At 45.5% G+C, this 17,686-nt stretch overlaps 1 protein-coding gene across 1 annotated transcript in view; it reads left to right on the top strand.

Moving 5' to 3' along the window:
* Positions 1 to 17,686, top strand: part of ADGRF5 (adhesion G protein-coupled receptor F5) — a gene marked incomplete at both ends in the record, with an annotated part of 73,697 nt that overhangs the window by 33,808 nt on the left and 22,203 nt on the right. Inside the window, 7 exons of the mRNA XM_080700051.1 lie at positions 1,863 to 2,033; positions 4,533 to 4,709; positions 4,843 to 4,949; positions 6,669 to 6,727; positions 7,518 to 7,660; positions 11,672 to 11,887; positions 14,543 to 14,746. Coding sequence (XP_080556177.1) covers positions 1,863 to 2,033; positions 4,533 to 4,709; positions 4,843 to 4,949; positions 6,669 to 6,727; positions 7,518 to 7,660; positions 11,672 to 11,887; positions 14,543 to 14,746 — 1,077 coding nt within the window. The remainder of the gene's footprint in view (positions 1 to 1,862; positions 2,034 to 4,532; positions 4,710 to 4,842; positions 4,950 to 6,668; positions 6,728 to 7,517; positions 7,661 to 11,671; positions 11,888 to 14,542; positions 14,747 to 17,686) is intronic.

Raw genomic sequence — 17,686 nt, 5'->3', positions numbered from 1 at the left:
ATGGTGGGCTCACGGCCGCTTAGGACCCTCAGACAGGCCTTGGTGCTGTGCTGGGAGCCGGCCCTGGGACACAGCCAGGCAGATGATGAAGTGTGGGATATGGGATTGTTACTGACCTCACCCATCTCCAAAGCAGCCACTGTCCAGGAAATCCTGTTTACATTCCTGAGAGGAGAGTAGACAGGCCTCAGCAGAGAAGATCCTGGAGCTAGCTAATTCTCTGGCAGGAATAAACATCACTGCACTACTTTTCAGGAAAGAGAATGTGCTCCGGGGGCCGACGTAGTAAATAGCAGGCGGCCGTCCTCCTTCAAATGCTCACAGCGGCCAGCATGATGCTTTCAGAGTTAGAATCACCCAAACTAAGATTAGCAGTTCTTCCAGGAAAGCTTGTTTTTATCTCAGAATCGTTTGAGAATCAAAAACAGGAAATTTGAGGCAATGTCTTATTATCATGGTAGACCGAGATTCCATTTTTAAAAAAAAAAAATTACTTTATTCTACTTGTAAATCCATCTAAGAGGAAAATATTTCATAAGATAAATTCTTAAAAGAAAAGATAAAATCTTCACAAACCTTTTCTATAGTTTGAGGTAAGATGGTGCCAAAATTAAAAATAATTCTCAGCAAGGTTCATGGGTAAAGCCAAACTCCTAAGACAGAGTTTGAAACTGAAATTCAGGAAATATTTTGGCATTCTGCAAAAAACATTTAACAATTGGAGTTCCTCACAATAAACCTTCTCATAGTGCGTGCTCAGTGATAATTCTTGGAATATTCCAGACTAATCTCACAACGTCATGGGAAAATTATGTGTTCTTTTAGAAAGCAGACATCGAATATTAAGGTAAAATGCATAGGCTACTTTCAGATTTGGCTTAAAGAGCAAAGCAATACTTTTGCAAATATTTACCACTTTTTCTCTTTTAAAAACACTCTTGCTGCCTCTGTGTGAAAAGTTCTCATTCTTTGATTAGTTGCGAGCTGAGCCTATGGCTTATATTCAGTTGTATAGTCCAGCCACGACCAGCTAAAGAGATGCTTAGTGAGAGAGAGGAAATCTATGACTTGTCTCAGAGTGACTGGCTCAGAAACAATCGACGGTGTGTGTATCCATGACACAAACAGCTGCATGCCAATGAGCGAGGGGGCCCCTAAGAATCGAAGGAAACAGCCGACCCTTGCTTCCCACTCCTGGCCGAGACATGATGTCATTTAGGAAACCAAGAAAGAACTATTCTCAGATTACTATTATATACACAGTCTGTCCCGCCGGGGGCAGGTATATTGGGAAGTAGATCCATTTAGAATGCCAGCAGACATTTAGGAGGCCTGGAGTCGATGGGGAAAAGCAAGGAAGAGAAGTACAATCTCTTATTTTCCTTTCCAGTTTGCTAAGTATCTGTTGGGCACCCATCATGTATTGGGCATTAGAGAAAGAACAAAGAGTAGGGCTCTGTGCTTAGTCTAAGAGCAAAGAAAGTTTGCAAGGTGGCTTTTCCTGGACGTCTTCAAGGGCTGCATGGCTCAGCTTCTAGGACATGGGCGTGCCAGCTGAAAGGTACTGGGGACACATGGCTAGTTCTTCCTGCTTCCCTTCTGGTCTCGTTACACTCCACTCTCCATCCAGGGGGTTGGCCCTGGGCACCAAGGTTGGATGCCATAGCTGATGGAGAGCAGAGAAACACTTCTTTTTCTCTAAAAGGTTTCACTAGCAATTCTTCCGGGCTGCTGTGCCCCGCACCCATGTGTACCTCGTGCGACCTTCGGGAGCTGAGATGTCCGTGATGGCCGATATGTCCATCGTGGCCTCTGCCCGTCTCCATGCAAGTCTTCACGGCTGGCACATGCTCTCATTTCAGTTCCCACACGTGGTCCTGCCGTGGGAGAGTATACTGTGGATATTGAGATCAGTCTGGAGAACGCGTCCTTCCTGGAGTCCATCAGAGCTCATCTGAACAGCCTCAGTTTTCCAATTCAAGGAAACAGCACGGACCCGGCTACTGACATTTTGAGCATAGAGGTGACAACAGGTGAGTAGGACTTTCCTCGGGGCTTGAGGATGGCTGATGGGGCATCTCAGGAGAAAGGCAGCCTGAGATCCTGTTATCAGATCCTGTTAACTGTGATCCTCCTGTCTCAGCCTCCCGAATGCTGGGATGACAAAAGCATGCGCCACCACGCCCGGCTAATATGCTTATATTTTAAGTCGTGTATCCCAGTGTCAGTCAGTCTATGCAATTCTCGCTTTTCAAATTCTTTTAAAATGCTCTTTTTTTCTGGGTCAGAAGCCCTCTTCTGGTTAACTTTGGATTCTGAATATATGCTACCTGATCCTGACACAGCGCCCTTAAAACCACTTTGGAAGCCATTTCGCTGCCAATCCACTATTAGCATTAATTTCCTTGTGATCGTGGTTTTCTAATCGGCTGTCTGCGCAGCGTGGGTCCTCCAGCTCTAGAGCCCATCCGAGCTGTTTCCCAGGAGTATGTGTGCACAAAACTCTTTATGGAACGGCTGACTAATTCCTTGGGAACACGCACAGGAAGCATCTCGTGTTCCCACTCAGCACAGATTTTTCTGCCGCCGAAATTATATTTCCCCTCATTATGGGGAAAAATTAAATACCAGCTAGATTTTTAGACTATTTAATTTTGTTTTCCAGCTTATTGATGGAAGCCTTTGGTGTCTGTATAGTGTTAGAAAGTAAACCTAGTAAGGAACTATAGAAGTGATCCCTAGAGACTGAAATGCCCCAATAAAAAAATTTAAAAGAAGTAAGTAAAACACAAATAGATACGAAAGTTTGTTTTCATCTAATAGCTTATGAGTATAGACACTTGAGCATTAATATAAACATAGTGACACACTGTTCCTAATTTATCTCATTCTACTAAAGGCAATATATCTTTAAGGGACTCCACTATAGAAACCATTTTAGAAGCAGCGCTTAACAAATTTCCCTTTTAAAATGTAACTGCCCTTGGAAAGTTGAATTGATCCCTCCAGAAAGACTGGTCATTCACATATTAAGGAGTGAATTCTGGTATCTAACTGTGAAAGATATTTCCAGCATGAATGCTTTAATAGGGTAGAAAGAGTCTGAGGCTCTTGGACCCCAGAACCAGCAGGGACTAGCTAGAGAAAGTTGTCTTCAAAGAGGAGGTGAATGAGCTGGGTGTGTAATTCAGGCTGGACTTACCATGTTACTAATATCTGAGACCTGTGGTCTCACCACCCTCCTTTTCCCAGGCTTTCCTTTCCCCACACTTCCAACAGCTGATCTTATGGTCCTTTCAAGAAAAGCAGTTTTAGTGATAGTAAATAAAAGTGAGGATATTTAAGGCCAGGCAATGTGTGTGAAATGACTAGACAATACCTGGAAAAAAATGGTAGGTGGTTTGGAAATAGGAGCTTCACCATCCCACGAATCACATTTACCTTGTTCATGGGAATCTAAAATCCTTCAAAAACTTCTCCTGCATCCTTTCTCTCCCCTCAAAAATCACACACACGCACACACGCACGCACACGCACACTTTTTCACATTTTAGTGATGGAATTTAATCATCTTAGCAGTGGAATTTCAGGCTATAAGAGAGAGGGAAATTTTGACAAAGGAGTTCTCGTTGGCCACGCGAAATCGCCCCAGCTGAAGGCTGCACCTTGGCCATCACATCTGATGGCTGTTTTTTGCTGTTTCCAACTTTTCTGCTCACTCCAACCTACTGATGGAACGCAAGACTGATCAGTGTCCAACAAATAATTGGAACTTGGCTATCCTTTTTAATTCCCAAACAACCTTTTAATGGCTCTTCTTTTGAGTAGCCATCCTCCAGGACTTCACCGGGGCACTCAACTGCTTCCAGCCATGGGCCTTTGTCCCAGCTTTAGGAACTGATTCAAATTGCTCTCTCCTGAGCATTTCTTGATATCCCCAACGCGCTCAGAGTCTGCTTGGGCTGTTCACACTTGACTTGAAATGCAAAAGGCACTCGTTTACTTGTTATCTACTGTCGCATAACAAGTCACCCTAAACCTGAGCACTGCAAAACAACAGACACTTGTTATTTTGTCGTTTCTGAGGGTCAGAAATCTGAGCGCAGCCTAGTTGCTTATAACCTAATTTCAGAAGCATTATACTGTCACTTTTGCCATATTCTGTTGGTCACACAGAGCATCCCTAGTACCATATAAGAGGACACACAAAAGGATGTGACTACCCAGAAGCAGGATGCTCTGTGTCCTGGGATCCGTTCAGCATCACAGCCATCTGGTGGCTATCTGCTCTTAGGCACGGCCACCCGAAAGGTGACTCCCCAGTCATTGATCACTCAAAGGTCACTCAGTAATCACAGACCCATCTTTCAGGTGCCCACGCCGCACGGCACGGGGTGCGTGTGCTCGTATGTGAACTGCGCTCCCAGAAGGGCCATCTAGAGGGGGGTGGCTTGCCATTGACAGACACTTGCAACTGGTAAATGCAGACTTGGTGATCATCCTCTCTCTCCTCCCTCTTCTGGCTTATGTAGTCTGCAAACCCGCTGGAAATGAAATCTGGTGCTCCTGCGAGACGGGCTACGCGTGGCCCCAGGAAAGGTGCCTTCACAGTCTCACTTGTGAAGGTCAAGGCGGGCCCCTCCCGGGACGCCCCTGCAGTTGCCTTAAAGGACTTCCTGCCAAGGGACCTTTCTGCCAGCTCCAGGGAGGTAAGAGACTACTCATTAAATGTTTGTTGAAGTGACCGTTCAAACTTCAGCTCAAACAAACGTTTCTCTTATTGTGTCTGTACTCAGACCCCAGCATGAGCTGTTTTAAGTATTGCCCTGTGTTTCTCAGCAGGTATTACCCTGAAAATGAAAGTCAGACTGAACGTGGAATTTCCAGAAGACCTTAAGAACACATCCTCTGCCCTCTATCGGTCCTATAAGACTGATTTGGAAAGAGCGGTAGGTTTTGGCCCCGGGGCTGCACTGAGTCTGTTTCATTCAAAGTAGACAGTTTGGTTGAATCTGTTGTAATCTACAGTGTGGATTTGATGACTTTTATATCTTTCTGGGATGGTAAATTAAGACGTGCTCAAATCAGTGTTCAGGGGACAGTGTGGTACCACCTTGACCTATAAGTAGGACGTGTTGGTGTAGACATGGTTCAAATAAGATTTGATGGCATCGATTCACTAAAATCTACTTGGAGGCCCATGAACCTGATCTAGATGTACCAAGAACCAGGCGACTCATTTTCATACTTAACAAAACAAACGTATGAAAAGCCTAACTTCTGTGTGTGTGTGTCCACGGACAGGTATGTGCATACACATGCACGCACGGTCGTGGGAGTACTGAGGTTTAAACCCAGTGGTGCTCTACATTGAGCTGTACCCCAGTCCTTTTTTATTTTGAAGCAGGACCTTGCTAAGTTGCTGAGGCTGGCTTGACTGCAATCCTTCTGTCTTAGCCTCCCAAGGACTGGGATTACAGGTGTGCTCCAGTGTGCCTGGCTTAAAACCCTAACATCATGTATGCAGAACAATCCAAGGCTAAGCACAGCGGGTTTCAAACCTCTCTACACCGGAGGCCACTTGGCATTCATACACAAGACAGTTTAAATATAACCATATAGAAACAGAGATGACCCCATGGGATGCTAAAGGGCTTTATGTTGGATTAAACACATCTAAACCTCAACACTTTTCCTGAGGGGCTCATTAAATCAGAGCTTCCCAGCAGGTATGGTGCAAATTATTATAACTGGACTGAGATAATGACTTTCCATAAATCTCTGGGCAGCCAACCCCCTGCCTCAGACCAGGGGCAGCTTCCTGCTTAGCCCCGTGTGTTCCCTCATTACCATTATTTTTCCATACATGCCATGTTGGAGACCTGATTTGGAAGCGCTCTTGAATGTCTGATTTGCATACCCACCATATAATTAGACATCTGCATATCCGCATTCCATACACTAAAGCATATAGTTTTAAGGAGAGAGAGGGTTACAGATTCATCGTTGGGTCCCATCCACATGGGTACCTGGCCCACCCCCAGGTGTCTGCCCCGTAAAGGTCAAATGGACTCTCTTATGGGGTTGGGTATCTAGAGGAACAAATGGAGAAAAAACATCAAAGCCACATTGGCTCAAGCAGTGTTGTCAAGTGTGGGCTCAGGTACTGTGGTGGCCACGTGGTGTGCTTCCAGGCTTCCAGCTGCAGGGGGCGCCATTGAGCAAGCACCCCAAGTGCTGCCTCTGAGACCCAGCATGGCACTTGCTGCATGGTAATGTACCAGTCAAATAAGAAGACCTTTTGGAAGAAGGACTTAGTGAACCTTCCCTATGATGCTTTTATACAATGCTCCTTGTTTTTTTAATTTTTTTTGTCATTTGAAGTGTTACAGCTTTGCCTGCCCAATTTCCTGTCCTGGGCATCTCCCTGAACAATTGTTTTTTAAATGCGCACTTAATTTAAGTATCCTCTTCCACAAGAACCCAGACTGATTTAGGTAACTAGAGCTAGGAACTTCTTCAAAGATTGGTGAACACCGGCGCTAAAAATATACAAAAGAAAAAGTTACCCAGGGCAATAAGGGATATGTGCTTTCTACTCTGCATCGAATCTCCCCAGTGTCTCACTAGCCTCTGATCTGTGACGTTCATCTTGCCTTATTTTCCAGTTCCGGGAGGGCTACAGAATTTTACCAGGCTTCAAGTCAGTGACTGTGACGGGATTCACGTAAGAATGCTATAGTTCATTCATTCATTTCTATGTGATGGTAGATACATCAGTGAAAGAGGAAAAATAAAAGAGCCCTCAGTGGGGCCTCATGGGGAGTGGCCAGCAGGAGCAGTTTGTTTAGAGGTGAAGACTAGAGCTGAATTATAGGAGTTCAAGAAAAACACCAGGAAGAGCCTTACCCCTTACATATGTAAGAAGTAAGGTGTGTTCATTGTATGTGTGCAAGAATTTTCAACAAGATAGGTTCAGTGTTTAGAGAACTTAGAAATTATGAAAAGGCATGCTGTGCAAGAAGACCCAGCCATCCAGTCAAGACCATAGACTTTCATGCTACCGTGTGAAAGGCTGCCCCGGAGTCCGGTGCCCTGGCTACCCCAGGTGGGTTTGTACGCTCTTCCAAAGACTTAGTAGCCAATCTTAAAAATCAGCATGTGTACAGAAACAGCCAGGGTGTGGGCTTCATTTAACATTGTATATATGGTGACCCCGGGCCAGCGCTGTGTAATAGCAGACACCAGGTGCCACGCCGTGCCTGACCAGCACCAGTGACTCCGTTAACTAGTCCCCACCCGGCAACTTTATTCACTCAGAGTACCCGAGCGCAAGCATTTGGGTGGGCCACTCCTGCCTTGGGCTTAGATATAAAGTTTGGAGACAGGTTTATTTAGTGACTCCTTGAGGGTAATAGTCCTCAGGTGCTATTTGTTTTCTCTATGGGAATAAGCCACAGCATCTAGACTCTTCCAGGTCAGTGGCTGCTTTACTGACCTGAGTGGTCTCTGTCCAGCAAAGGCAGCGTGGTTGTGACGTATGAGGTCAAGGCTACGACGCTACCACCTGGGTTAATCCCCAAAGCCAACGAGCAGGTGATGCACAGCCTCAACCAGACCTACAAGATGGACTACAGCTCCTTTCAAGGAGTCTCTAGCAGTAAGTGAGCCTCGCCCTCTTGCTCCCGTGTGCAGATTGCATCCAGGTAGTTTGATGGTGTCTGCGATTCTGCTGAAACCCAGGATATCACATCACAGTGTCCTCAATGGAGAGACTTTCCAGCTCCTGGCCAGCTTATCCTAGTCCAGTGCCTCCTAACCTGACCAGCATCGCTGTATCCGGGATGCAGAAAAGGAAGGGCAGGGAGTTTACAACCCGGCCATCTAAATTTGTGGCTCTTTTAAGTTCACGTAACCAGAACATAAAAAAAAGAATGAATAAATAAATAAATAAAGCCGGGCGTGGTGGCGCACGCTTGTAATCCCCTCGCTTGGGAGGTGGAGACAGGAGGATCGCGCGGGTTCGAAGCCAGCCGCGCACGCTGGCTTAGGAGACCCTGTTTCCAAATAAAAATATAAAATACGTCTGGGAGTGTAGCCCGGAGGTAGAAGGGCTTCCAGGAACCCCAGTACCACCAATAAATAAATAAATAAATAAATAAATAAATAAATAAATAAATAAATAAATAAATAAAACATACATACATACATACATACATACATACATAAATACATAAATAAAACCAACGTCATGGTGGAAGTGAGATATTCCAAATAGGCTCTGGGAAAGGGCTTAACATCAACCAGTCAACCACAAAGGTGTTTTCTCTCCCCCGGAAAGTTCTGTTTTATTTATGGTTCTGATGGTCTGGGAGAGTCACAGTCTCCCGCATACACTGCAGCTCTGATCCTCACTCCCAACATCTTAGTCCTGCAGAGGCCAGGCAGCCACTGGAATGAGTAGTGCCCAGAGGTTTCACTGGTCCTGTTGACCAGTCGTCCACACTGCTGCCGACGGGAGAGTTCACACCAGCGCCTCTGTATCTGTGGCTCATTCTTTGAAAGAGGAATGGAGCCTTTGCAATGGCATCTGACATCCCCTCACCATTGCTATGGCACCCAACATCCCCCCACACCTGCAGAGAATCTATGCCCATCTCTGTCTTGCTTTGAAGGCCAGAACGGGGTTCTGTGGTAGGCACAGCCTTAGAGTGATAAACAAGAACCGGTGGCTCACACAGTTCCACGGGGAACACAGACAGCACTCTGCTTTCCACGGTGTTGGTGCTGTTAATCCAGAACATAGATGTCCAAACATCCTATGACTGGCTGCTCATCATCCTCATCATCATTCGCACCACCATCACCACCATCATCCTCACCATCATCCTCACCATCATCATCCACACCAGCATCCTCACCATCATCCTCACCATCATCCTCACCATCATCCTCACCATCATCACCACCATCATCACCATCATCCTTACCATCATCGTCACCATCATCACCACCATCATCCTCACCATCATCACCATCATCCTCACCATCATCCTCACCATCATCACCATCATCCTCACCATCATCATCATCACCATCATCCTCACCATCATCGCCATCATCCTTACCATCATCCTCACCATCATCACCACCATCATCCTCACCATCATCACCACCATCATCCTCACCGTCATCATCCTCACCATCATCACCGCCATCATCCTCACCGTCATCATCCTCACCATCATCACCACCATCATCCTCACCATCATTATCACCATCATCCTCGCCATCATCCTCACCATCATCATCCTCACCATCATCCTCACCATCATCACCACCATCGTCCTCGCCATCATCCTCACCATCATCACCACCATCATCCTCGCCATCATCCTCACCATCATCCTCGCCATCATCCTCGCCATCATCCTCACCATCATCACCACCATCATCACCACCATCATCCTCACCATCATCACCACCATCACCACCACCATCATCCTCACCATCATTATCATCACATTGGGGGTGGAAAGAAAGAGTATGAGAGAAAAACGTCGAATGAATGATTTGGTGTCACAAACTTACTTTAAAATCTACCTTTGTAGATGGGCATGGTGGCACACACATGTAATCCCAGCATTTGGGAGGCTGAGACAGGAGGATCGTGGTTCACGGGCAGCCTCAGCTACTTAGTGAGGCCCTTTGCAACTCAGTGAGACCCTGTTTCCAAATAAAGAATAAAAAATAGGGCTGGGGGTGTAGCTCGGAGGTAGAATGCCCCTGAGTTCCATCCCCAGTACTGCAATAAATAAACAGATAATAAATAAACCCACCTTTGAGAAATGCCACCTGGCAGTCTTCAGAATAGTCATTTATTTTGTTATACATAAATCCTTTGGTGATGTTTGATTAGTTAGCAAGATTTTAAACCAGTCTTTACTATCCAGTCTTTAATCATTCCTGCTAAATTTACATGCAATTCCATCAGGCCACATGAAACCAGCAATCCTTCTTAGCCACACAGTAATAAAACAAGGACACTTACCACACTGTTTCCGCATTGATCTCATTGTATTTACATCTATTTCATCTCACACATTGGTGAGGTAGATCCCGTCTCCAGTGTACAGATGAGGAGGATTTGATCTGATAAGGCTTTTGGAGGGTAAAAAATTCACTCAAGGACAAGCAAAAAGTAACACATGCTTGTGTGACTTCAAAGCCAGTGTACTACACAAAATAGCTACAGATCATATTGCTTTTTTATAGTTAAATGTGCTGTTTATAAACATTTAACCAGGGGCCTTAAAAAGTGCTAAACATCTATATATACCGATATCTTTGATCTCCCTCTCTCTCTCTTTTTTTTTTTTTTTTTTTTTGCGGTGATGGGAATTGAACCCAGGGGCATTCTACCTCTGAGCTACACCCTCAGCCCTACTTTTTTATTCTTAGTAAAAAAATAAAAGGGTCTCACTGAGTTGCAAAGGGCCTCACTAAGTAGCAGAAGCTGTCTGCGAACTGTAATCCTCCTGTCTCAGCCTCCGGAATACTGGAATTACAAGCATGCGCCAACATGCCCGGCTATACTGATATCTTGACTAGAACATCATACCACTGAAAATTATTTTGTGGCAATTTCTTCCTCTGTTCAAAATACATGGGGAGCCTGGTGTGAGCACCGAGCCCCAGCATAAGAGGCCTCGCCGCGCCTTCTGACCTGAGCTCCCCGACTCCTCAGTCACATAATTCATGAAGAACACTGCACAAAAACAGCTCAAGAGGAGAAACCAGGTTGTATCAGAAAAGGGCATCCAAAATATACACATAAAAATAACCAATAGCTTGTTGGTATTATTATCCGCGAAGTGATTTAATGCGGTGATTCTTGAGAATTTTAGCCAAAACCGTAACAAAAGCTACTGCTTCTCCAAGCCAACTCACAAGGTAGCCCTTATTATTTATTTATTTATTTGTTTGTTTGTTTGTTTATTTATTTATTTATTTATTTTTGCAGTACTGGGGCTGGAACTCAGGGGCTCTCTACCTCCGAGTGGCACCCCCAGTCCTAATTTTTATTCTTTATTTGGAAACAGGGTCTCACCGAGTCGCAAAGGGCCTCATTACGTAGTAGCTGAGTCTGTCTCTGAACTCCCAAGTGCTGGGATTACAAGCGTGCACCACCACGCCCGGCTCAGCTTAGACTTTATTTATTACCAGTAATTAATTTGTTTTCCCATTTCTAACTTATGGAGCACTGAGATCGGAGCCTTCAGCGAGCACGAGCTCCCGGTCATTGGTCAAAGGCAGCTGATCACATTCTGGGCAACAGGAAAGAAACACATCGCTTGTCAGATCCTGTGGCCTTTTCCTAAACCAATGTGCAATTTTCGATCATACTTTTAGAAATACTGAAAAGAGCTTTGAGGTCCTCATTAGCCACCTTTAAGGATCTCCTAAGTGGTCTTAAGGCACGCGGTGCAAAGCCCCATGGGAAGCCCGTTCCTGGCCTCTCTGGGCCTTCAGAGGGCATGTGCGGGATGGAGGGAGGCGCCGGGTTCTCCCTGCAGCATCCCTGAGCTCCCAAGGCCTCCGGAGCTCCTGCAGCCGCTCGCATGTGTTTGCTTAGGGAGCCTGACACCATTTCCTTTCGATTCATTTCTAGATGAAACCAAGTTCTCCATCATACCAGAAATCATCTTCGAAGGAGACACAGTGATTCTGGAGTGTGAAAACGAAGTCGTGTCCTCCAACGTGACTTGGTACCTCGGAGACAGGCAGCTGCAGAACAGCAGCAGGCTCTCCATCAACACCTCGATGCCCAACAACGTGACCTCTGTCTCGCGCCTGACCATCCTCAACGCCACGCTGGGCGACGCCGGTGGGTTCCGCTCGGAGGCTGGTGTGGGGAGGGACCGGAGTTGATTCGGGCTGATTGAGGACGGAGCCCCACGTGGAGATAATGCTGCTGCCTTCACAAAGAAGTCGCCTACGGGGACAGGGTGGTGCTCACCTGTCATCCCCGTACTTGAGAGGCTGAGACAGGGCATTTCAGGTGTGAGCAGCTCCAGCAACTTAGCAAGACCCTGTTTCAAAATAAAAAATAAACCAGGCGTGGTGGCAAACGCTTGTAATCCCAGCATTCGGGAGGCTGAGAAAGGAGGATCGTGGTAAACAGCCAGCCTCAGCTACTTAGTGAAGCCCTTTGCAACTCAGTGAGACCCTGTTTCAAAATAAATAAAAAAAAAAAAATAGGGCAGGGGGTATAGCTCGGAGGTAGAGTGTCCGTGGGTTCTATCCCCAGACCTGAAAAAAAAAGAAAGAAAGAAAAAAGAAAAAGAAAAATCAAGACAGATTGTAGGTTCAAGCCCAGCCCCAGCAACTTATCCAGACTCTCAGAAACCTAGCAAGACTCTGTTTCAATAAATCCACTAAATAAATAGGGCTGAGAATGTAGCTCAGAGGTAGGATACCCCTGAGTTCAATACCCACTGCCAAAATAAGTAAATAAGTAAGCAGAGTGTATAGCTCAGAGATAGAGTGCCCTTGGATTCAATCTCAATAATAATAATAATGATAATAATAATAACAACAATAATATACATAAAAATAAAAAGAAGCACCCTGACTGAACACTTTAAGGTTGAAATATCATTCCATGGCCTTAATTTTTAATTGCTTCTAAAATTCATTGATTTATTTTCACAATTCTTATTTTTTAATTTTAATTTTATTTTATTTTATTTTATTTATTTACTTTTTTGGTGGTACTGGGGTTCCTGGAAGCCTTTCTACCTCTGGGCTACACTCCCAGACTTATTTTATATTTTTATTTGGAAACAGGGTCTCTTAAGCCAGCGCGGCTGGCTTCGAACCTGCGCGATCCTCCTGTCTCCGCCTCCCAAGCGCGGGGATTACAAGCATGCGCCACCACGCTCAGCGACTAATTTTTATTTTATTATGAGTTAATTTTCAATTAAATTATAAAAGGTTTAATGTAGACTTGTTGGAGGTAGCATTTACCTAACAAGCTGCACTGATTTCTTTTTTTCTTTTTTTCTTTCTTTTCTTTTTTTTTTTTTTTTTTTTTTGGTGGTACTGGGGTTCCTGGAAGCCCTTCTAGCTCCAGGCTACACTCCCAGACCTATTTTTACATTTTTATTTGGAAACAGGGTCTCCTAAGCCATCGCGCGTGTCTGGCTTCAAACCTGCGCGATCCTCCTGTCTCTGCCTCCCAAGCGCGGGAATTACAAGTGTGCGCCACCACGCCCGGCTCACTGATTTCGAGTGTGCAGTTTATCAAGCTTCAAAGGTACCCCGTGAAGCCATCAGCATCATCAGTAAGGTGGACGTATCTATAAGCCCGCCCAGATTTCCTAGAGTTCTTACTGTAGCCTTCCTTGGCTAATCCTCCCCAAAACCCCATTCCAGGCAACCGCAGGAGCCTAAGTCCCAATTCTAACTAATAATGAACCTAACGTGTTCTAGAATTTCATAACCTCATTTTATGAAGGTCCTGCCAACAGGACCATCTATTCTTCTCTGCATTGAAAAAGGCACACGCTTGTAATTCCAGCATTTGGGAGGCTGAGACAGGAGGATCCAGTTCCTGGCCAGCCTTAGCTACTTAGTGAGGCCCTCAGTGAGACCCTGTCTCAAAATAAAGAATAAAAAATAGGACTAAGGGTGTAGCTCGGAGATAGAATGCCCCTGAGTTCCATTCCCCAGTACCAAAAAAAAAAAAAAAAAAAAGTGAGGTGTTGACACATGGGCCTGATCACATCTTGGTTGATTCTGATTTTTACCATCAAGCTAAATAGGATATTGAGGTTGTCCAGTCTTCTAATACTGCAAGATTTTTTTCATTTTTTCCCCTACCTCTTCCAGCTCTGCATTTATTTATTTATTTATTTATTTATTTATTTATTTATTTTTGTGATTGTGGTGCTGGGGATTGAACCCAGGGGCATTCTATCTCCAACCTACACCCCCAGCCTGATTTTTTTATTCTTTATTTTTGAAACAGGGTCTCACTCAGTTGCAGAGGGACTCACTAAGTCTCTGAGGCTGGCCACGAACCTAGATCCTTCTGAGTCTCCCAAGTACTGGGATTACAAGCATGCGCCACCACACCTGGCTCTGCATTTATTTATTACTAGAAAAGAAATAATCCCTGAATGTGTTGCAGTTAGAACATCTCTCTACTCCTGACCTTAGATCAAGGTAAAGTCTTATATACTAGCCAAGTGCTTGAAAACCCAGTACTTGGGAGGTTGAGAAAGGAGGCCCACAGGCTGGAGGCCAGCCTCAGCAATTTAGCATATGCCTGTTTCCAAATAAAAAATAAAAATAACTGCGGATGTAGCTCAGAGATAGAATGTCCCTGGGTTCGATCCCCAGGACCAAGAATAAATAATGAAGTCTCGGGTGCTTTGACCTTGGAGTTGTATGAAGTGGCACCACCATGATACATGAGACAGTCAGGTGAATATGTACATCTGGTAATCAAAAGTGATTTTCTTTTTATTCTCTGCAGGTGAATATGTTTGCAAACTGATACTGGATATTTTTGAATACGAGGCCAAAAGAAAAATAGATGTTTTGCCCATCCAAATCTTGGCAAAAGAAGAAGTCAGGGTGGTTTGTGACGACAGCCCGGTGTCTCTGAACTGCTGCAGCGAGCACAGGGTCAACTGGAGCGAGGTCGCGTGGACGCAGGAGGGGAGCATCCGAATCTCAGGTGCGCGGCCAGACCTGCGGCAGCCAGGCCTTTGCTGGTCCCCTGGACCAGTGAGGAGTGGGGATGGGACGAGAGAAGGGGACGGGCCACGTGGTCCGGCCGTTTCCTGGACTTCAGGCTAGGTTCAATACCAGCTCCAAATTAGCCCTTCTAGAATAAAGCTCGGCAAGCACGTGCATCCAAGTGTCCATCTTGGGGTGTGGATGAGATTTCAGTGGCAGAAGGCCCGAGAGGGAGGGATCCTGATGATTTAGGCCTGCGGCATCTCCAGCCCACCCAAAACCTTGTCCCACCTTCCTCCCCTTTCTGGCTTCTGTTCCCCCTGAGGACTGACATGGAGCTTCTCCATCCCTCGTGGCTTCTGTGTTCACATACTTCCATTTATCTCCTCTGTTTCTGTGTTTCCAGCTTTATTTCTTTTTCTCTTTTTCTTTTTTCTTTTTTCTTTTTTTTTTTTTTTTGCGGTACTGGGGATGGAACCCAGGGGCCTTCTTCTACCTCCGAGCTATGCCACCAGCCCTACTTTTTATTCTTTATTTTTGAAACAGGGTCTCACTGAGTTGAGGAAGGCCTCGCTAAGTAGCTGAGGCTGGACTCGAACCTGGATCTTCCTGTCTCAGCCTCCCAGGCACTGGGATCACAAGCGTGAGCCACTGCGCCCGGCTTTATCTCTTTTTCTGGAGACCTAGTTGTTGCTTCATTATATCAAGTAATGTGTTGGCTTTTGTTTTAATGAGACCTGCCTGGAAGTGCCCCACCCTCCAATTTTTACTAATGAACGGTAAGAGCAATCGTGCCTTGTGGCGCTTTGTAGAAGGGCTTACGATTAATCCATCCTCAAGAAACCCGTGATTGCGTTTAATCACATTTTTAAACTTGATAACAAGATCGAAGCCGGTATTTTTACCTCCAAAATGAGAATAAGGTCCAGATGAAATGATTTATCCCAGGTTGTTACAGTATTGAAATAAAAGAATGAGGACTCATCACAGATCTGGGTTCATAGGACCAGTGTGGGTCTTGGCCAAATGACCTGTCTATCCTGTGAGCCACCGCATATATGAGCTGATTGCACAGTCAGGAAGGAAGAATTTGTGTCTAGAAGCCACGTGGAGCCGCATCCAGCTCTTAGGAAACCACAGAGCCGGGCGTGGTGGTGCACGCTTGTAATCGCAGTACTTGGGAGGCTGAGACAGGAAGATCTGGGTTCGAGTCCAGCCACAGCTACTTAGTGAGGCCCCCTGCAATTTAGTGAGACCCTGTTTCAAAATAAAGAATAAAAATTAGGCTAGAGGTGTAGCTCAGAGGTAAAAGGCCCCTGGGTTTAATCCCCAGCACCACTCACACACACACATACACACATACAAGAAACAACAATATCAGCTTTAAAGAAAAAAGAAATTTTAAATTAAAATGTGGCTTCACTTATGAAATTACTGTGATGATGAGCCTTTATTTTATTTATTTATTTTTTTGCACTACTGGGGATGGAAGCCAGGGGCATTCTACCTCCGAGCTACATCCCCAGCCCTATTTTTTATTCTTTATTTGGAAACAGGGTCTTACTGAGTTGCAAAGGGCCTCACTAAATAGCTGAGGCTGGCCTTGAACCACGATCCTCCTATCTCAGCCTCCTGAATGCTGGGATTGCAAGCTTGCATCATTATGCCCTGCTGACTTGCCCTGTTTTTAAGGAAGGGCAAGACATCCTGAGGGGGCTGCCAGATGAGAGAGGGACCTTGCACAATTCCCGTGGCTCTGAGAGACTTCCGGAGGTGACAAAGCTGGCCCTCTAGCTGAGGAACCCAGAGGTCTGCGGCAGATGCCGGGAGACCTCTCCCTGGGACACCATCCCTGGTGCCCAGCACAGACTGTACAGACTGCATAACAATGGACTTCTGCCGCGGGGCGGGCTGGCTGCCTGGCACAGGTGGTGCTCTGATGAGCTTAGCCCTGTCCTGGCACCCTGCCCTTCCCCCTGAACCCCTCGCTGCCCGATTTCTGCAGGTCTCTTTCTCCAAACGAGACCCAATCTTTTAGCACCCATTTTTCCAGGTCAGTAGGAAGCACTCTAGCAAAATATTTCACCCTAAGCCAGGCATGATGGCGCACGCTTGTAATTCCCACATTCAGGAGGCTGAGACAGGAGGATCACGGTTCACGGACAGCCTCAGCTACTTACTGAGGCCCTCTGCAACTCAGTGAGACCCTGTTTCAAATTAAAAAAGAATAAAAAAATAGAGCAGGGGGTGTAGCCTGGAGGTCGAATACCCCTGGGTTCCATCCCCAGACTCACAAAATAAGTAAGTAAGTAAGTAAGTAAGTAAGTAAATAAATAAATAAATAAATACAAATAAATAAATACAAATAAAATAAAATAAAAAATTTCTAACTTTAAGAGGAATAATTTCCCATGAAAATCTCCCACCAAAATATCTGTCAATGTTGCCAAATATCCTCCAGGGAGGCAAAACTGCCCCCGGTTAAGAGCAGGTGAAGGAGTTGGGCTTGGTAGCTCACACTTGTAATCCCAGCATTGGGGAGGCTGAGACATAAGGATCATGGTTAGAGGACAGCCTCAGCTACTACTTAGTGAGGCCCTTTGCAACTCAGTGAGACTCTGTTTCAAAATAAAGAATAAAAATTAGGGGCTGGGGATGTAGCTCAGAGGCAGAATGCGCGCGCTCTCTCTCTCTCTCTCTCTCTCTCTCTCTCCCCCAGAACCACAGCCCGTCTATTTAAAACCTTAATGTCTTTCAAGCCTAAGACAAATTTTCCAGTTCTCTAAAATCATTCTTTTTTTTTTTTTTTTTTTTTTGGTGGTACTGGGGTTCCTGGAAGCCCTTCTACCTCCGGGCTACACTCCCAGACCTATTTTTACATTTTTTATTTGGAAACAGGGTCTCCTAAGCCAGCACGCGCGGCTGGCTTTGAACCTGC

This window comes from Muscardinus avellanarius (genome assembly GCF_963383645.1).
Source record: "Muscardinus avellanarius genome assembly, chromosome: 8".
NCBI lineage: Eukaryota > Metazoa > Chordata > Mammalia > Rodentia > Gliridae > Muscardinus > Muscardinus avellanarius.
This window is presented reverse-complemented; position numbering and strand designations above follow the sequence as displayed.